This window comes from Chiloscyllium punctatum, chromosome 2, assembly GCF_047496795.1.
Source record: "Chiloscyllium punctatum isolate Juve2018m chromosome 2, sChiPun1.3, whole genome shotgun sequence".
Taxonomy (NCBI): domain Eukaryota; kingdom Metazoa; phylum Chordata; class Chondrichthyes; order Orectolobiformes; family Hemiscylliidae; genus Chiloscyllium; species Chiloscyllium punctatum.
The window spans coordinates 140168489-140190739 of record NC_092740.1 but is presented as its reverse complement, the minus strand read 5'-3'; the positions used below and the strand labels follow the sequence as shown (position 1 = coordinate 140190739).

General features: G+C 42.0%; 1 protein-coding gene across 1 annotated transcript; it reads left to right on the top strand.

Moving 5' to 3' along the window:
• Nucleotides 1–1870: 1870 nt before the first annotated feature.
• On the top strand, nucleotides 1871–21448 carry mboat4 (membrane bound O-acyltransferase domain containing 4). Its single transcript, XM_072591353.1, has 3 exons — nucleotides 1871–1998; nucleotides 6647–6871; nucleotides 20476–21448. Exons 1-3 carry the CDS (start codon nucleotides 1871–1873, stop codon nucleotides 21446–21448), a joined length of 1326 nt encoding a protein of 441 aa, XP_072447454.1.
• The last annotated feature ends 803 nt before the right edge of the window (nucleotides 21449–22251 follow it).

Below are 22251 nucleotides of genomic sequence, written 5' to 3'. Positions count from 1 at the left end.
TTCCGCGTCCTTCCCTTCTTGAATGTTATATTAACCATTTTCCAGATCTCTGGGATCCTCCCTGACTACAGTGATTGCTGAAGGATCACCACCAATGTCTCTACAATCTCCTCAGCTATTTCATTCAGAACTCAAGGGTGAGTCCATCTGGTCCAGCGTGATTTATCCACCTTTAACACTTTCAGCTTTTCCAGCACCTTTCCCTTAGTGATGGCCACTACTCTCATCTCTACCACCAGACTGGTGCTGGTGTCTTCCATTGTGAAGGCTGATGCAAAGTACCTATTCAGTTCTTCCACCATTTCTTTATTCCCCGTTACTTCTTCTCCAGCCTCATTTCCCAGTGGCCTTTCTCTTACTTTTCAGATATCTAAAGAAAACTCTTAAAATGGGCTCAGTAATTTATCTAGTATGTTTTTGTCTCAGTCTCTGCAGCATTTGTCTTCAAGCAAGATTTCAACTTGGATGAGCAGACCTATTTGTAAAATCCAAGTCTAGGTCATTGGTGTAGATGAGGGAAAGCAGTCATCCTGGGCTGATGGATGCAGTGCTGGAGATTTTAGCAATGCATCCCTGCAGGAGTTAAGGTAAGATTGTTCTACCAGGGGATCAGAAGATCCTTAAGGTCATTCGGAATGTGGAATGGAAGCAGGAGACTGGGTGAATGTCATGAGTTATGGCACAAAGAGCAATGTTAGAAGAGACTTCATGACCACACAGGAATATTTTTATTACTGTGTATTATTTCATGGGATACAGGCACCTTCGTCAAGGGCAGAATTTCTTGCCCTTTCTTTATTGTTCTTGAACAAAGCATCTTGCCAGGGCAGTTAAGAGTCAACCATACGACTATGTCAAGAATCACATATTGGTCTGACTGGATGAGGATGACAGATTTCTTTCCCTAACAAATGAGTTTTTATGTCAATTGTGTCACCTTTACTGAGACTGTCAATTCCAGATGTATTAATTGAACTTAAATTTTGCTAGCTGACATGGTCTGATTTGAACCCGTGCCCCCACAGCATTAACCTTGGTCTCTGGACAATGAGTCCCACGGTATTACAACCGGGCCATTGTCTTCCCCTTATCGTCAGGTTAGCATCAGTGAATGCATCATTCCCAGACATCTCCTCCCCATCAGAACACCAACCTCTCACACTATTCAACTCATCATAACCTCATGTTTCATCCTGCATCTGTCTTCAGCTCTTCTACTTCAGCTCACTGTCAGACATTGACCAATGCAGGTCAGTAGTCAATCAGGACAGTGTACATTCCATGATTTAAAAAGGTGGACAGTGAGTGTAAATTATAATCTTTTGAGAGAGTGCATTAAATTTAAATTTCATTATCTTTTTAATCATGGCATGGGGAATGTAATCCTAAGTGAAAGACTAATGGTACATGGAACCATGTTCCCTGGATACACATAGGCTTATCCCAAACAGAGCATGAAAACTAAAATATTTTGTTTTAAATGTAAGCTTTAGGCAAATACTGCGGATCCTAGAAGCCAATTAACGTGCCAGGGATATGTATTGTTCACAGCAGGAATACTTTGGAGTCAGATAGTTCAAGCTGCTTATCTGGCATTTTGATTAAGTGCCTCGTTTGAATTGTTCAGTTACTGGGGAACAGGAGCATTAATCAGTTATTTCCTTCTCTTGCTCTATAGACATTGTTTTCTATTATGTATTTTCTCAAGTGCAGTTTAAATATGGAGAAGCTATATAATGACATGTTAGTTTGGTGTTGGTGTGTGCTACAAATTATGGTTTTCTTTAAAATATTGCCACCTATGCTTTAGCATATTGGTAGTTGTAAAGGTAATGTGCTTTAACTTGTTTTAAACAGTAGATTAAACAGGATGGATTTAGAGTTTTTACAGTCTGAGTTAGACTATTACCCAGTCACCATCCACCAGTTTCTGAGTGCCCCATTTGCACTTGCTTTCTATCACCTCTCCATCACAGGACACCTTCACCTGACTGCAAGGTAAGAATGCCTAAGCTTTATCAGTAATATGTGGCACCATGCCCTATCTTTTAATCGTTAAAAGTTCTTAATTCCATTGCATATGTTCTGTGATCTCAATGTTGTGAACATGTACGTTTCCAGTTGAGCAGTGGGTAACAAAGCAGGTGGAACCTTTTTGGGTAGGTTGGAATAACACCATGGTATGTTTTTGGGTTAAGGTGCATCCAATGCTGAAGGTCAATATTTCAGTGACTTGTGTTAAAATATAATTGTTCTGCTGATAAATTGAATTCAAATCTTGAGTTAACATTATATTGGAATGGTATAAAAAGGAAACAGAATGTTTTGTGACTTCATTTTGTAGACTTTTGCATTTGTAAATACAGTACAGAGCTTGAGTAAAGGTCTAAATGCAAGCTACAAAAGTAGAGTTATTAAAGTTTCAGAGCTGAAACTGTGTTGTTGGAAAAGCGCAGCAGGTCAGGCAGCATCCAAGGAACAGGAGAATCGACGTTTCGGGTGATGCCCGAAACGTAGATTCTCCTGCTCCTTGGATGCTGCCTGACCTGCTGCACTTTTCCAGCAACACATTTTCAGCTCTGATCTCCAGCATCTGCAGTCCTCACTTTCTCCTCCTTATTAAAGTTTCAGGCTGATTAGTAATGTGGATGTGATCTTGCCTTTAACTGTGTTCACCTTTTAAGGACTACGTGTGCCATGCGTATAAATGTTGCAACCCTGTCTGACAACCACTTTGCTGTTGGTTTACTGAATAGTCTGTTTTATAGCTTATAGTTCATTTTCCTGTTTTAAATAAACTAATTCACAGAGTTAATCCAATCCCCGATGAGCAATTAATTGTCAGACCATTATTGTTAATATAACATGGGTGATTGGAGTGATAAACATCATGCTGGTGAGATCCATTGTGCTTGAATGGTCAAGCAAGGTAATCTGCAGGAGAAATACATAGTTAACTGTCTTAAAGTATATGGGACAACCTTTAATGTGCTCATTCATTACAGTGTTGAAAACAGAGCTTGCTGGTAAGCAGACAAATCCCTATCAAGAGGCCAGTTTAACTCACACAAAAAAGCAAATGATCAAAGTATGTGCTGTATCAATAGCAAGCAAGGAAAAAGTAAGAGCATATTTTGAGAATGTCCAAAACATTCCCTAGTTTAAATTGAGACACAGCAGACTTCCTAACACAATTTAATGGTTCAGAGGTATGGATTTTAGGTTAAGGTGTTTCCAATGCTGAAAGTCAAGATTTCCTTAGCAATTGGGAGTGAAGGGCCACACAGACTTAACACAGCAAGATTAACAGCAAAAGGGCTAAAAGATCCCTAAAAGATACAGATCATTCACAATGGTGCCTTTTCTTGGAGGTGCCACTGATATCCACACATCATTGATATTGTAAGGCATTGCTGTTTGTGTTGTAAAATGTTTCTTTCACACATTTGCATTTCCAGAATGTACTCATCATGATGAAAGGTCAACAGCCTGAAACATTATCTCCATTTCAATGTCCAAGATATTGTCTGAGCTGCCGGCTATTTCCAACAATGTTTGATCTTCTTTCAGATTTCTAGCATATACAATATTTTGTTTCTGTACAAGAATTGAGTTGTGAAGAGACAGGAGAATGACAGAAATCTAGCCTGACTGATTGTTTCTTTCAGTCCTTGAAGACTATATAAGATAGACCTAGGAAATTAAGGAGCAAACAAACATTATTTTAATTTGATTACAAAGTATATTCTTTACTCTCCTTTGTTAAGTGATCAAAATGAGAATGAGGGTTCTTTTTTTTAGATTAGATTCCTACAGTGTGGAAACAGGCCCTTTGGCCCAACAGGCCAACAGCCACCTTCCGAAGAGTAACCTACCCAGACACATTTCCCTCTGACTAACGCACTTAACACTATGGGCAATTTAGCATGGCCAATTCACCTGACTTGCACATCTTTGGACTGTGGGAGGAAACCAAAGCACCCAGAGGAAACCCACGCAGACACGGGGAGAACGTGCAAATTCCACACAGACAGTTGCCCAAGGCTGGAATCAAACCTGGGACCCTGGTGCTGCAAGGCAGCAGTGCTAACCACTGAGCTGCCGTGGCTAAATTTGGAACCCACTCTTGTAAACAGCTGCTGCATTTAAATAACGAGACAAACAAAAAGAAAAAACAAATAGTTGTGTGACAGCAGGGATTTGATTATCATGAAACTGTTGAACTGTTCCAAGTGCTTTGATTATATAACATAAAATACAAGAATATCTCCTGTGCCCTATCCTATGGTGAGCCAAGGGTTACAAACTCATATGGCTCAATTAGCAGTAGTGATACAAAAATATGCTGTTTACTTTTTTAAATTAGTTGAAGATAAACTAGAATTTAAACATTTGAGAACTTTATTCCCACAACAGTAATATTTATTTTTAAGTAGAAATTTTCTGTGTGAGAGCTAATAGACATCTTAAGTCTGACAAGACAGTGATCACACATATGTTGAAGATTTTTGCCTAAGCTGATATTTCAGTATGGAGGAATGCTTTTCTGCCAATGGTGATGTCTTTCAGGTAATGTATTAAAACAGTGTTTCACTTGCTGTCTCAGATCAATGTAAAAAATCCTTGGGCACTACTTTAAAGAAGAGCATGAGAGTCCTCCCAGTGTCCTGGGCAACATTTACACCTACAAACATGACCACTAAAACAGTGTATCTGATCATTATCATATTGCTGTTTGTGGGATTTTGCTATGCACAAATTGGTCACTTTATTTCCTGCACTACAAGCATTCTCATACAATATGGTTATTGAATGCGACTCCCTGGAGCTAAGTGACTGCCACTTCAGCTCATCTGAATTTAAGGTTACTTGGTCTGCAGAGGGCATACTCCTTGGTAATATATTTCAAGATTAGAGGGCACATTTTTAAAGTGAGAGGAGAACGATTTAAAAAAATAAATGAGGGGCAGTTGTTTTACATAGAGGGTGGTTTGCATGTGGAAAGACCTTCCTGAGGAAGTGGTGGATGTGGGTATAATGACAATGTTTAAAAACCATTTAGATAAGCACATGAATAGGAAAGGTTTGGAGGGATATTGGTCAGGAGCAGGCTGGTGGGACTAGTTTAGTTTGGGACTATGTTCAGCATGGACTAATTGGACTGAAGGGTCTATTTCTGTGCTGTATGGCTGTATGATTATGACTATTTCAAACATGTCTCGTTGCTGTGAAGCACTTGGAAAGAGTTAGAATTTCCAAACGGTGCTACAAAAATTGAAAGACCTTCCTTCATCTTCAAACTATAAACATTTGACAAGGTGTAAAGCTGAGAAACATAACTTCTCACATGTACGTTTTTCAAGGCCAGAAAAACACCGTGACAGATGTTTAAAAGCAATAGCTAAGTGGGGTTTGTGGGAATTTCACAACCTTGCTGGTATTGGGGGAGGCCCAGAAATATAGCACAGGAAGGATTGGAGTTTTGCACCCATCAAATTTGAGCTCGATCCACTAGCTGATTCCATTTTAAGGTTCCAGGGATTAGTGGCACTGGGTCAGGCATCAGGTTCTGGCAGTAAATGAAGCCCTGAAACAGAAATTGCTGGTGAAACCTTGCAGATCTGGCGGCATCTGTGGAAGAAAGCAGAGTTAATGTTTCAAGTCCAGTTCCTCTTCATTAAAACCAGATCTCCAGCATCCGCAGCTCTTTGTTTTATTGGAAATACTCTCTGACTCTGGTTAAAGTGGAGGACAGTTACTGGTGTCTGTCAGTACAGAGGACTAAGGGGAGACAGGAGAATGGAAGCTAAGAGCCTTCTAGTGTAGTACTAAGAGTAGGATAGTGACTGGACCTAGCAATAAGGTATGAGTGATTCCAGGACTCGTGCATGATGCACTGGGAAATGCAACATTGAATCCATATTCAAACTGCACCACTCTATTTAAAGTTTAATTTAACAATTTATTGCAACATTTTGTAAGTAGTCTTGTGGTTTCCTGCCATTTAGACACTCAAATTTGCAAACTGGACCTCAAGAACTTACAGAGTCTCCCTTAGGTTTCTCTCCTTCCTATTTTGAGGAAGGAGAAAACAAAAGCTGCAAAATAAAGAAAGAACTTGCAGTTATTTAGGACAGTTCGTGATTTCAGGTCATTTTAAAGTGCTTTATAGTCAACAACGGCTTCTTGAAATTTAGTTACTGTTCTAAAGGGCAGCAATGAGATAAATGATCAAAGAATTTGATTTAGAAATTGTGGCCTAGGATCTGTTGCATATATTTGAGAGGGCTGATTCAGCCTCAGTTTGAACTCACAGTATGAATTCATACATTAGCTGATATTGTGTGTTTAGGTATATGTGTTAAACACTGTTTGTATCAGTGTATGTAACATGATACCATGCAAAAGAGTTCATAACTGTGTCCATACATGTGTGTGACTATATAAAATATGAGTATGCATGCTGGTGTATTTGTATTTCTGTCTATATGTTTGCATATGTGGCTTGAAATAGGAGTGTGTATGTGAGTTTGTGTATCTCTGTAGGTGCATGTATTTGTATTTCTTTTAGACAAGCCAATTTAAGCAATTAAGTTGCAATTTACATAGTCTCATTTAAAGAACAGAATTTGTTATATTTTTCCAGATATATATTCCTTATGTTTGGAGGACTTCTTTTAGCGATTGTTTCCATGGGGCATTATGCCATGATGGTGCTCATACCTGCTGTTTTTGCAGTGGTACTTATACACTGCCTGAAGTCTAGAATTGTTCACAAATGGACCTTCCTCAGTCAGATGACATGGCAAACACTCTGCCACCTCTGGCTACACTACAAAGAATATTATCTACAAGAAGCAACAGACATCAAGTAAGTGTATTATTTATAAGTACTATTACCTGGATAATTGAGGTTCATTCTGGGGTAGGTGGGAACTCTATAAACGCGATGGCCTATACCTGAATCAGAGGGGTACCAATATTCTGGGGGTAGGTGGGTGCAGTTTGCTAATGCTCTTCAGCAGGGGGATGGGAACCTGAATTGTAGTTCCAATGTAAAGGAGGTTGAGAGTACTGAGGTCACGAATAAGGCTTCAAGATTGCAAGAGTGTACTGGCAGGCAGGAAGGTTTTTTTTAGTGTGTCTACTTCAATGCCAGGAGCATCCGGAATAAGGTGGGTGAACTTGCAGCATAAGTTGGTACCCAAGACTTCGATGTTGTGGCCATTTTGGAGACATGGATAGAGCAGACACAGGAATGGTTGTTGCATGTTCCGGGGTTTAGATGTTTCAGTAAGATAAAGGAAGGTGGTAAAAGAAGGGGAGGTGTGGCATTGTTAGTCAAGGACAGCATTATGGTGACAAAAAGGACATTTGATGAGGACTAGTCTACTGAGGTAATATGGGCTGAGGTTAGAAACAGGAAATAAGAGGCCACTCTGTTGGGAGTTTTCTGTAGGCTTCTGAAAACTTACAGAGATGTAGAGGAAAGGATTGCAAAGATGATTCTGGATAGAAGCAAAGTAATAGGGTAGATATTACAGGGGACTCTAACTTTCCAAATATTGATTGGAAACACTATAGTTCAAGTATTTTAGATGGATCAGTTTTTGTCCAATGTGTGCAAGGTTTCCTGACACAGTATATAGATAGACCAACAAGAGACGAGGCTCTTGCTGGATTTGGTATTGGGTAATGAACCAGGCCAGGTGTTAGATTTGGAAGTAGGTGAGCACTTTGGTGATAGTGACCACAATTCGGTTATGTTTCCTTTAGCAATGGAAAGGGATAGGTATATACTGCAGGGCAAAAGTTATAGCTGGGGGACAGGCAATTATGATGCAATAAGACGAGGTTTAGGATGCAGAAGATGGGGAAGGAAACTGCAGGGGATGGGCATATTTGAAATGTGGAGAATGGTTAAGGAACAGCTACTACCTGTCTTAGATAAGTCTGTACCAGTCAGGCAGGGAGGAAGTGATCGAGCGAGGGAACCATGGTTTACTAAAGAAGTTGAATATCTTGTCAAGAGGAAGGGGGAGGCTCATGTGAGGATGAGATGTGAAGGCTCAATTAGGGCACTTGAGAGTTACAAGTTAGCCAGGAAAGACGGAAAGAGTAGCTAAGAAGAGCCAGGAGGGGCCATGAGAAGTCCTTGGCAGGTAGGATCAAGAAAAACCCTAAAGCTTTCTGTAGGTATGTCAGGAATGAAAGAATGACAAGGGTAAGATTTAGGCCACTCAAGGACAGTAGTGGGAATTTGTCCATGGAGTCTGAAGAGGGATAGTAGAGACACTAAAAGAATATTTTTCATCAGTACTCACACAGGAAAAGGACAATGTTGTTGAGGAGAATACTGAGTACAGGCTATTAGACTAGATGGGATTGAGGTTCATAAGGAGGTGGTGCTAGCAATTCTAGAAAGTGTGAAAATAGATAAATTCTCTGGGCCAGATGGGATTTATCCTAGGATTCTCTAGGAAGCTAGGGACGAGATTGCAGAGCCTTTGGCATATTGCAAAAAATATGGAGGCATGGGATCGAGGGTGATTTAATGGTTTGGATAAAAAATTGGCTAGCTGAAAGAAGACAGAGGGTACTGATTGTTGGGAAATGTTCGTCCTGGAGTTCAGTTACCAGTGGTGTACCGCAGAGATCTGTTTTGGGGCCACTGCTAGTTTGTCAATTTTATAAATGACTTGGAGGAAGGCATAGAAGAATGGGTTAGTAAATTTGCAAATGACACTAAAGTTGGTGGAGTTGTGGACAGTGTGGAAAGATGTTGCAGGTTACAGAGGGACATAGATAAGCTGCGGAGCTGGGCTGAGAGGTGGCAAATAGAGTTTAATGCAGAAAAGCGTGAGGTGATTCACTTTGGAAGGAGTAACAGGAATACTTGATTACCCGGCATGCGGTTATCCAAATTTCGGATAATCCGGACAAGATCGCAAGGTCCCGATGCTTGGCTAGACTATGTTATCTGGCATTCGATTATCTGAACATTCGGTTATCCGAACATAATACTCCTCGCCTATGTCATTCGGATAATCGAGGTTCCTCTCTACAGTGTACTGAGCTAATGGTAAGATTCTTGGTAGTATGGATGAGCCGAGAGATCTCGTTGTTCATGTACATAGATCCCGGAAAGTTGCCACCCAGGTTGATGGAGTTGTTCAGAAAGTATATGGTGTGTCAGCTTTTATCGGTAGAGGGTTTGGGTTTTGGAGCTATGAGGTCATATTGCGGCTGTACAAAACTCTGATGCGGCTGCACTTGGAGAATTGCATACAGTTCTGATCACCGCATTATAGGAAGGATGTGGAAGCATTGGAAAGGGTGCAGAGGAGCTTTACTAGGATGTTGTCTGGTATGGAGGGAAGGTCTTATGTGGAAAGGCTGAGGCTGTTTTTGTTAGAGAGAAGGTGGTTAAAAGGTGATTTAATAGAGGCATACAAGATGATCAGAGGATTAGATAGGGTGGACAGTGAGAGCATTTTTCCTCGGATGGTGATGGCTAGCATGAAGGGACATAGCTTTATACTGAGGGGTGATATTTATAGGATAGATGTCAGAGGTAGGTTCTTTACTCAGAGCGTAGTAAGGGTGTGGCATGCCCTGCCTGCAACAGTAGTAGATTTGCTAACTTTAAGGTTGTTTTAAATGGTCATTGGATAGACATGCGGATGAGAATGGAATAGTGTACGATAGATGGGCTTCAGATTGGTTTCACAGGTCGGCACAACATCAAGGGTCAAAGAGCCTGTACTGCGCTGTAATGTTCTATTTTCTATGTACTAATATCTAGGCATCGACTTGATCTCAATTCAGCATAGTTATTAGCACTTACACTAAACTCATGACTAACACCTAGACCATTAGACAATAAGTCTTACTGCAAATTTACAATGTTGCCGGTGAACTCACATGTGAAATACTGTGAGCAGCTTGGATCCCTTTATTTAAGGAAATTTATCATTTCAGTGGAGGCAGTTTAGAGAAGGGTCACTAGGATGATTGTCTTATGAGCAAAGGCCAAACAGATTCAGACTCTACTCACTGGAGTTTAAAAGAATGAGAGGTGATCTTCTGGAAACACATAGGGTTCTTAAGGGGCTTGACAGGATAAATACTAAGAGGATGTTTCTCCTCATGGGAGAGTCTACGGCCAGAGGGCATAGTCTCAGAATAAAGGGTCACCAATTTAAGACTGACATGAGGAGCAATTTCTTCTTTTAGAGAGTTGAGTGTCTTTGGAACATCTTTCTGCAGAGACCTGTGGGGGCATAGCCCTTGTGCATATTTAAGGCTGAGATAGATTCTTGATCAGAGAGGAAAACAAGGGTTACACAAGGAAGGACAGGAAAGTGGACATGAGGAGTGTCGGATCAGCCATGATTTGGAGATCAGCCATAGTCCTATAGAATGGCGCAGCAGGCCTGAGGGACTGGACAGCTACCCCTGTTCCTATTGCTTAAGATTTAATGCTCTTATAGAACAGAGCAAGAGTGTGCTCAAGTGGGGAATTCTCATAAAACACAAATTGATCGAAGAATCTGACAGCACACGCTCATTATCAGTTCCCAGTTCAGTTTCCTGCCCAGACTGGCAAATAGCCAACAGTAGGAGACCAGAGTTGAAGATTGTTTGTGATGTTCATGAATGCCTGAGACAGAGTTGAAGAGGAATATTGTCTCTCAGATGATAGTGAATCTGTGGGGTTCTTTACCACAGAGGCTATCAATGCTGGGTCAGTAAGTATATTCAAGACTAATCGAGACAGATTTTTAATCAGTAAGGAAATGAAGAGTTATGAGAAAAAGTCAGGAAAGTGGAGTTGAGATTATCAGATATCATTGAATGGTCGAACAGACTAGATAGGAAATGGTCCATTCCTGCTCCAACGTCTTCTTGTCTAACGGCTTGGATGTTAGACATGACTTTAGTATTTAGGCAGATTTCTTTGAACTCTGATGCATTCTACTCCACAAGCTGCATTCTAAAAACCACTTAACCTCTTTAATCAACTGTTCTACCTCCATTTAGCTGTCAGCATTGTTACAGCAGAAGGCAAAAGTTAAAGAGTTTAAAAACTAGCAGCCGTCAGAGTTACATGCCCAAGTTAATTCAATACAAATATATTGCAAATAAAGTTTTGAGCAGTTGTCTCTAAAAAGAAAAATGACAATTGAGAAAACAAGACACATTCAAAATGTAAGCATACTGATGCGGTTACTTCTTGTGAATTTATTTTCATCCAGAAAATTACGGTAACTCTTTGACATATTACTCAGTTAGAACTTTCAAATCAGTAAGCCAGTTTGGAAGCATCAGAAAGGCAGATCAACTCAAATAGAGTCATGAACTACCTGCATTAAAAAGTCCTATTATGCAGTAGTTTATATTCATTAAGCTCTTACTTAAATTTAAGATGAGGCTTCCTCTCCCTGCATTTCCTGGGGCAGGCGATAGCCTAGGGGTATTATAACTGGACTATTAATCCAGAGACCCAGGTCATGTTCTGGGGATGCCACATTTGAATCATGCCATGGCAGATGGTGGAATTTGAATTCAATCAAAATCTAGAATTAAGAGTCTAACGATGACCATGAATCCATTGTTGATTGTTGAGAAAACTCACCAGGTTCACTAATGTCCAGTAGTGAAGGAAACTGCTACCTTTCCTGGTATGGTCTACATGTGACTCCAGACCCACAGCAATGTAGTTGACTCTTAGTTACCCTATGAGCAATAAACACTGGCCTAGCCAGCAACATTGTCATCCCATGAATGATTTTTTTTTAAATTCCAAATAATTCATGGGCAAAACCAGTATAATATGTGCTCCAGTAACAACAGGAGCATTGAGGCATCCATAGACACAGTACCATGGAAATATCTTCCAGCACCAATTGGAAATAGACCAAAAGAAAATCATTAATAAAAGTGAAAGAGACCAAAATAAGCATTGCTCCAAAATTAATACATCTGAAATGCACAACCAATATATAAAAAAATGTGCTGGATGCCCTGTGTCATTACAAACAAATTTGAGAAGATCAATGAGATTGACTTGATTGAGTAGCAAATGAGAACTTTGTGGAAAATTGCATTAAGTCAGTGGTCGACATTCTGCTGTTGATCTGCCAAAGGGAAGACAATGTTTTTTTTTTATTCATGTATCTGTTAGTTGCAACAATTGCCATGATTTATTAATAAATGTGTTCTGGCTTCCCTTTGACCTTGAAGATGGTCAACACTCAATACTGTCACACTGCACTATCACTCTGAGCTGAACCGTCTAATGGTGTATCAAAGGTGCCAGAATAATTCAAGTGCTTGTGTGATGGATGAACCTTTGGCACACCAGTGTGATCTATTCTGCTCAGATCCTCTACACACACCTTATCCACCAATGGACTGAAGTGCAACTAAAAGCACAACAAAAGATTTTTCAAATAACAAAAAAGGGCATGCAAACACTCACAACCAGGGTATACTCCTCTCTGTAAGTATGTTGGGTTAATTCTTGAGTTAAACTCACACAATTACAACCTCCCTCCTTAAATGCAAGATAAGAAGCCTTTAACCATTTACTTGTGTTCCAATTACCTTACCTGTCAGAATTAATTATCTCTTCCCAATTATTCCTGGCTCAGTTGAGATACTCAACATTTCAGAAACTTGGCTGCATAAGCCAAGTGTTATTGTTGAGTCAGGTCTTCGGCCTCCAGTCTGGATAAATACACAGCTTTCATGACCATTTTCTTTGCTTTACCTTCACTGGAGCCACCACAACTGCATTAGGTACTCCATGTTGAATAGGTTCAATGTCTCCATGGACCATCGCTCCATCCAAATGGACAAAGGCAATGCACGAGTGTCACCTTCTCAAGTGCCACTTCAGCAAAAAAGACAACAACTTTTCTTTCACATGAAGCAGTTTAGCACAAAAGGAAACACAGACAGGTAGCTTGGCAGACCCAAAGATCATGAGGAGAAAGTGAGGACTGCAGATGCTGGAGATCAGAGCTGAAAATGTGTTGCTGGAAAAGCGCAGCAGGTCAGGCAGCATCCAAGGAGCAGGAGAATTGACGTTTCGGGCACAAGCCCTTCTTCAGGATTCCTGAAGAAGGGCTTGTGCCCAAAACGTCGATTCTCCTGTTCCTTGGATGCTGCCTGACCTGCTGCGTTTTTCCAGCAACACATTTTCATCACCAAAGATCATGAAGCAGGAATTCTTCACTCTAGTGGCATCAGGTCAAAACAAACAGATGGAAATTAAGGACAAACAAGAATTATATACCACATGGATTATGTTAGGCTGAGAAATCCCTTTGTCTGTCTGGCTTCCCTTCACACAAGATCTTTTTTTCCACCAACGACACAATGTATTTCCAATGAGAGTCCATTCAACTACTTCAGTTGCCCTCCCTAAACATTGCCACCTGCTGGTTGCATTCCTGCTCAGAACTGCTCAGCTCCCTTGCATGTCCACAATCACCATGGCTACCTTCTGCTGGAGGTCCCATTACATAACGAGAAGGAAATTGAAAAGGGAAAGTAGGTTTGGACATGGCAAGGTCCTGCGTGAATGTCAAAGCTGGAGCAAATGCCAGCATTATATTTGACAAACACAGTACATGAACTTGAAGAAACAGTATTGCATGAAAGACAAAAGGGGAAGCATACTTAGTGGGGCAAGTGTGAATTCCAGTCATTTGTGCGTTCCATTACATTCAGTTCAGGACCTGGGCTTTTCCTATAGGCTTGGTCACGATTAGTTTGGGCAGTTAATCCGATGCAAATATCTGTGCTGTTGTAGTCCAGGGATTGAATCACAGTCAGTTGGGTAAGGATGGTTTGTACATGATTTGAAGGTTTTAAAAGTTAATACATGTGCCATTAGATTAGATTAGATTAAATTATTTACAGTGTGGAAACAGGCCCTTCGGCCCAACAAGTCCACACCGCCCCGCCGAAGCGCAACCCACCCATACCCCTACCTTTACCCCTTACCTAACACTACGGGCAATTTAGCATGGCCAATTCACCTGACCTACACATCTTTGGACTGTGGGAGGAAACCGGAGCACCCGGAGGAAACCCACGCAGACACGGGGAGAACGTGCAAACTCCACACAGTTAGTCGCCTGAGGCGGGAATTGAACCCGGATCTCTGGCGCTGTGAGGCAGCAGTGCTAACCACTGTGCCACTGAGGCTTTGGGCAGCTCGGATCTGGGAAGTGGCCTGGTTGTATTCACTGGGGATGAGTGAACAGTCATAATGAGTGGGTTAATTGTAGATCGTTGGCTGGAATTTGGAGAGGGAGACTGCTTGGAATCAAAGTGGGGGTGGGGGCTGGGTGGTGGGGAAATGGTGGTGTTGGTTAAGGTGAGGCATATTCACTCAGCCTTGATATGGGGAGGGTACAAGCTCAGCAAGGGTATTGTTGCGTTAATAGTCAGAGGCTCTGGGGGTAAGGCAGGGACATGTAAAGAGGTTCAAGCAAAATGGGGGATGTGATCATCGGGTGCACAGAGATCGCAAAATAATAGAAAACTTGAAGAATGGGATAATCTGTAGGACACAGACACAGCCTTGTACTACAGCAAATGCAAAATTGAAACCTCACCAGATTAATCCTCAATCCATCCATCAACATCCTGGATGGTTACCACTGACCAGAAACTGAACTGAACTAGTCGAAGTGTCGACAAAAGCAGGTCAGAGGTGAGGAATACTGAAGTGAGTAACTCACCTCCTGACTCCCCAAAGCCTGTCCACCATTTGTGAGGCACAAGTCAGGAGTGTGATGGAATACTTCCCACTTACCTGGATGAACACAGCTTAAACAATACTCAAGGAGAAATTCACCAATTCTCCTAAGGCAACTATGTACAACTACTACTGTCTGGAAGGACAAGGGTAGCAGACACAACAGCAAGTTCCTCTCCAAGCTAATCCCCATCTAAACTTGGAGCTATATCCCATTTCTACACTATTGCTGGTTCAAAATCTAACAGCACTGTGCAAATACCTACTCCAAACTGACTGCAGCAATTCAAGATGGCAGCTCATCACCGCCTGTCAAGGGCAATTAGGAATGGGCAATAAATGTCGGTCCAGCCAGCATCACCCACATCCCTGAATTCATTTTTAAAAATCAATTGTGTAATATGGCTTCGATATTGACAAAGTGGCACCCAGGGCGGGGGGTGGGAAGGACTAAGCCTCCAGGATTGAAAGACATCATATTGCAGCTGTCATATACTGCACAAGACAAAGGCTGCTGGGAGAGGATTCCTGTTGTTGGGTTGTTGTGAGAGGGAAGTGGGTGGCAGAAAGCCACCTGGTAGCTGCTTCGTGCCAAGATTAGATTCCCTACAGTGTAGAAACAGGCCCTTCGGCCCACCAAGCCCACACCGACCCTCCAAAGAGCAACCCACCCAGACCCATTCCCCTACACCTAACACTACGGGCAATTTAGCCTGGCCAATTCACCTAACCTGCACATCTTTGGACTGTGGGAGGAAACCGGAGCACCCGGAGGAAACCCACGCAGACACGGGGAGAACATGCAAACTCCACACAGTCAGTCGCCTGAGGCGGGAATTGAACCCAGGTCCCTGGCGCTATGAGGCAGCAGTGCTAACCACTGAGCCACCGTGTCGCCAAAGGGTCACCTTACATGAGGTGAGGATGATAAATGAGTATGGACTGGGGTATTGCTCGGCTTGAAGGAAATCCTTTCCTTCCTTGATCCTAAAATACATTACAGATTCTATCAACACTCTCATGAGCTGTTCTTGTAGGTTTCACCAATTGGATATCCCCGGCTTTGACTTCTCCTCTATATAGAGCAAAGAACAAAGAACAAAGAAAATTTACAGCCCAGGAACAGGCCCTTCGGCCCTCCAAGCCTGAGCCAATCCAAATGTACTGCCTAAACCTGTCAGTCAATTCCTAACCATTTGTACCCCCCTGCTCCCCACCTACTCATGCATCTGTCCAGACACATCTTAAATAAATCTACGCGTTCCAAACGCCCAGCACCCTCTGTGTAAAGTACTTGCCACGTGTATCCCCCTTAAACTTTCCACCTCTCACCTTGAAAGCATGATCTCCCATTATTGAATCCTTCACCCTGGGAAAAAGCTTGTCTCTATCCATCCTGCCTATACCCTTCATGATTTTGTAAACCTCAATCAGGTCCCCCCTCAATCTCCGTTTTTCTAGTGAAAATAAACCTAACCTACTCAACCTCTCTTCATAGCTAGCACCTTCCATACCAGGCAACATCCTCGTAAACCTTCTCTGCACCCTCTCCAAAGCGTCCACATCCTTTTGGTAAAGTGGCAACCAGAACTGTATAGAGTATTTTAAATGTGGCCGAACCATACCTTCTTTGTTGTCCTCAATGTCCCTGACAGTCATCTGTAGTACTTTGACTTCAATCAAATCAATGTGCTCCTTGGAGTTTGGAAGAATGAGAGGAAACAGATCTTGGGGGCTTGACAGGGTAGATACAGAGATGTTGTTTCCCTTTGTGAGAGAGTTTAGAGTTTAGTAGTCAGTCTGTGGATTTCTTTACCACAGAGGGCTGTTGGCGCTGCGTCCTTAAATATACTCAATGCTGAGATATACAGATTTTTAATCAATAAGGAATTCAAGAGTAATGAGGCTAAGGTCGGAAAGTGGAATTGAGGATTATCAGATCATCCATTATCTCATTGAAAGGTAGAGAAAACTTGATGGGCCAAATATCTTATTTCTGTTTTTACATCTTATGGACTTATTGACTAAGAATATAACCAGATAGAATCATAGAGATGTACAGCACAGAAACAGCCCCAGTAGTTTTATTTATTTATTCATTTTCTGTGATGTGGGTATCACTGGCTGGGCTCAGCATTTATTGCCTGTCCATAGTTGCCATTGAGAAGGTGGTGGTGGTGACCTGACTACTTGAACCGCTGCAGTCCACCTGCTGTGGGTTTAACCACAATGCTGCTAGGGAGAGAATTCCAGGATTCTGGCCGAGTGACAGTGAAGGAGCGGAGATATATTTTCAAGTCAGGATAGTGAGTGGCTTGGAGGGGAACTTGAAGGTGGTGCTCCCATATATCTGCTGCCCTTGCCCTTCTCGATGGAAGTGGTCACGGGTTCGGACAGTGCTGTCTGAGGATCTTCTGTGAATTACCACAATGCATCTTGTAGATAGTACGCAATGCTGCTACTGAGTGTCATGGTGGAGGGAATAGATGCTTGTAGATGCAATGCTAATCAAGCGGACTGCTTTGTCCTGGATGGCGTCAAGCTTCTTAAGTGTTGTTGGAGCTGTATCCATCCAGGCAAGTGGGGAGTATTCCCACCAATCTGATGGTGGAGGAGTGGTAGGAGAGGTGGATGGTAAAGTCAATAATGTCAAAGGCTGCAATTGGGTGATGAAGGCTGATGATGGGTTGTTTGCCTTCATCACGATTGTAAAGGATGGCATCTTCAGTAAAAGCAGTTTCAGTTATGGTTGGAGGTGAAAGTGATGGGAGTGCTATAAACATGGAATTCGTGGAAGGATTGGCACAAAAACTGAACACAACACCTTCAAGGACTTTGGAGAGGAACAAGAGTTTGGAGCTGGCATGGCAGTTTGCAAGGATGGTGAGAAAAGTAATTTTTTTGAAGACAGGAATATTGTCAACTGATGTAAGTACTTGAAGAGGGAGAACAATATCAGCTAACATGGGAGTCAAGAAGGGAAGTTGTGTGCTCCGTAGTTTTGTGAGAAGAGCATGAAGGGAGCAGTAGGTGGATCATATGGTCAACGTCAATGTCAATGGGGAGATAGGAGTGAAAGCACATGAAGATACAAGTTCAAGGTTAGGGAATGGGGAAACATTAGAAGTTAGCTTGGTGGTGTAGGGGAAGGACGAGAAGTGGAAAAAGCAGCTGTTCAGTTGATCTGAATCTCAGCAGCAAACAAATATCAGAGTTCTTCACACATATTCTTAGAACTGAGGCTGGAGAAGTACTAGAGAAGGCAGTAGAGAAAATGAGGCAGATGTTAATATTGCATTTAAGGATAACCCTGGAATAGTTAGCAGTCTAAGGAGACAGGATTAGAACCCTGTCTGTTTCCATGCTGTACATCTCTACGATTCTATGTAGATCTGGCAATGAATGTCTAAATCAGTTATCGACCACATCTATTCAAATCTGTGATGCTTGGACTTAAGAGAGTGAAGATGAAGGCTAAACTGTATTGAATGACCAAGTTAGATTTAGACTTAGGTTCTATTGTCATTTGTATTTAAGTACGGGGTACAAGAGTGCAGTGAAAACTGTAACATTTCACCACACACAGCATCATCTGAAGAACAAGGTCCCCAGGCACAAAATAGAATAATAAAGAAATAAGTTTAAAAATTCAGCACTGCAGTCTTCTTAGCATAAAGGAGAAAAACAAAGAAATAAAGTTAAAATGTCAAACATTATAGTCCTTTCTTAAGCCATGGGCCTGCAGAAGCTCCAAGAGGGCTCACTCTCCCTCCTCGCTGGCCATGCTTTCACTCAGACTAGGCTAAGACATGGCGGGGCACGCAAGGCTTCAGCCCTGACCTCTATATCACCGAAGACTGCTGCTTCCGCCATCCCTCACCACCATCCACTGAGCCGCCATCCCTCATTGCCATCCCTCACCGCCATCCCTCACCACCATCCCTCAACGGCGACCATTTCCACCATCCCTCACCACTGATCACCAAGCCACCATCCCTCACCGCCAGCTACTGAGCCACCATCCCTCACCACTGGCCACCGAGCCACCATCCCTCACCACTGGCCACCGAGCCACCATCCCTCACCACTGGCCACCGAGCCACCATCCCTCACCGCCAGCCACCGAGCCACCATCCCTCACCACAGGCCACCAAGCCACCATCCCTCACCGCCAGCTACCGAGCTGCTGCCACCAACTGTATATCACTGGGTCCCGGCCGCTGCCTGCTCTGTCACTGCTGTTGTCTCCACAACCTCCAAACGATAAATAATAAACACTGAAAACTTTAAAAAAAACTGAGGAAAGAAGAAACACAAGGAAAGTGAAAAAGACAGGAAAGGAGAAAATGGAAGCGGGCGGAATGGATGAGATCCAGGCTCAGAAGCCCGGGCTCAGCCATCTTGAAACACATTTGCATTTTAAAGCACTGGACCCCATTCATGGCTCATTTAATCAAAAACAGGAAAGAATTGATTTACAGACGCTAACGAACCTCTTAACTTGTGCTCACATAGTCAGGTTCAAAAAGGTTGTAATTAGGATTAACCGGTGATGTCACACGAATCAACAGTTGCAGAAATGTCGTGTTGAACAGAGGGCCAGAGACTAGACAGACAGGACTTCGAAACTACCACTGTAGGTGAAGTGGGAAAGAATATTACCCCAGGGCAGATACAGGAAGAGGGTGCATACATGTAACTTTACAAATGTGGTAGAACAAATTGATAAGGTTGTTAAAAAAAATGTATGTGATACTCAGCTGTACTAATAGACCACTGGCACTCGAGGGCAAAGGAATTATGCTAAATCTTTATAAGATAATGTTCAGGCTCCATATTAAGTCCTGTGTTCATTACTAGGCACCACACCTTAGAAAGTATGTTAAAGACATGCAGAAGAGAATGACTGGAATGCTCCAAAAAATGAGGGCCTTCCATTATGTGGTGAGTCTGGAGAGTTGAGGTTGTTTTTTTTCTTTTTTTTCTTTACCCCCACACTACCACCTGACAGCAGTAGTGAGTATTTTTCCCCCACACCCATGTCATGTGTGTGTGTGTGCAGGTAAAAGTTGGCGTTGGTTATTTTGTAGACAAATTTAATGGAGATGTTAAAAAGTATTAAAGGTTTTGATAGAATGAAAAAGGAGAATCTGTTTCTCGTGGTGAAAGAGTTGCTAACCAAGGCCACAAATTTAATGTGACTAACAAAAGAACCCAGAGCAAACATGTTTTGATTCCTCCAGTTATTGTGATCTGGAATGCACTGTCTGAAAGGTCCATAAGGCAGATTCAGTCGTAAATTCAAAAAGTTAAACCAAGAGGATAAATACTTGAAGGGAACATTTGGGCAGGGTTGTGAAGAAAGAGCAAGGGATTAAAATTAATTGGATAGCTCTACCAAAAACTGAGCCAAATAACTTCCTTTCCCACAGTGCCCTACTTTGGTTCTATGGTAAGAACAAATTAATCTTTGTACAAACAAAAGACTAATATTTGGAATGGACTCAGAGTAACCAGGGTAAGGCCGAAGGCAAAGGAAAAAGAGTTAAGCACTGCAACTGAAAGACTATGTAGTTCTGTGAAAGGATGAGGGAGGGTTGAATAATCGCTCTCTTCTCTAACTCCAGCAACTGTTGTACACATAAACGTTAGTGAGGTAAATCACTATTGAAATGAACAATGCTTGTTTTCATATTCAGGTTCAAAATAGCCCTGTCATCTCTAATGCTGTTAACCCAACGAGTGACATCAGTGTCATTGGACATTCATGAGGGTGAAATCAAGATCCCAGCTCGAAAAGTACAGCAAAATCGCTTTGATGCTGACACTCTCTGTTATTCATTACCGTATCTCAGCTACATGCTATACTTCCCTGCACTGCTCGGAGGGCCTCTGTGTTCCTTTCAAAGGTTCAAAACTCACGTGGAAAATCTTAAGAAGTCTGATCAGAAATGTATTGCCAAACCCTTATGGTCTTTCTTTTACAAGTGCACACAGTTTTTTGTGTTGAATATGCTCAGAGTGGCTGTAAGGAACTGTGTTAGTGTTATTAAGCATCATGACCAAAGATCCACTCAGTGGAATGTTCCTGAAGATATTTTCATGATTTGGACAACAGCTTTAATGTTCAGATTAGCATATTACTCTCAATGGCTTCTTAGTGAATCTCTTAACAATCTAGTTGGCCTGGGATTGGAAAATGACAGGATTCAACAGTCTACCCTCTCCGATACTGATATCTGGACACTTGAGACAACTAATAAGATATCCGAGTTTGTTCGAGTATGGAACAAAACCACAGCAGGTTGGCTAAGGAGAATGGTGTTTCAACGCAGCAAAGTTCAGCCTTTCATATCAACATTTATCTTTTCAGCTTGGTGGCATGGCCTTCATCCTGCCCAGATCTTTGGATTTCTGTTGTGCGCTGCTACTGTAAAAGTGGACTATCGTGTTCACCAATATATGGTCCCACTCACCGCGAGATCAAGGTTCCTAAGGTTAATCTATAAAATTGTGACATGGATGCAAACTCAACTAGTAATTGCATACGTTTTAGTCGCTGTGGAGTTGAGGACCTTTTCTTGTGTGTTGGTGCTGTGCAAGTCTGTGTGTGCTGTCAGCCCATTAGTGTACATACTGATGCTAATAGGTATGCCAAACAAAGCCAAGTAAAAATTAAAGAGCATTGTCAGTTTACCATGTACACTGTGTTCCTTTCATCTAATTAATGTGAGATCACATGGTTTTCAAATCGTCTGCTCTTTTCATAAGTGCCTGAAGACTGTGGATGGCACTTAGAGTCATAGAGTCATAGAGATGTAAGCACGGAAACAGAACCTTCGATCCAACTCGTCCATGCCGAGCAGATATTCTAACCTAAACTAGTCCCACTTGCCAGCACCCATATCCCTCTAAACCCTTCCTATTCATATAACCATCCAGATGCCTTTTAAATGTTGGAATTGTACCACCCTCTACGACGTCCTCTGGAAGCTCATTCCATACACATACCACCCTCTGCATGAAAAAGTTGGATGTTTTTGTGAATTAGAAACATTAATGTGCCAGTCTTGCTGGTCTGTTCAGTAGGTGGGCACGCTAGATGATGTGCAGGGGTGGAGGGGGGTGAGATAGGTATACAGATTCCTCCTGATCCATTGAACCTTGGAGCCTGCACGTTAGTATCTATGCCGACATTTTTCATGGTCCAGACAACCATTTCCCCAGCTAGGGTATCAATGCATCCAATTTGCCAACTTTTAACAGCTTTAATCCCCTAACAATATCTATTCCCTCTGGTTTTATTAAGTATCTGTTTCCATTTAACAATAATCAGAACTCCTGCTAACTATTTAAAAAAGGACTCTGATTTAATTCCTGTATTCTTCAATAACATTGAGGCAACTATCTCATCTGTGAACCTTACCCATCTGTGAGAATGGAGAGCCCAGCATATACAATAATTACATCAGTAT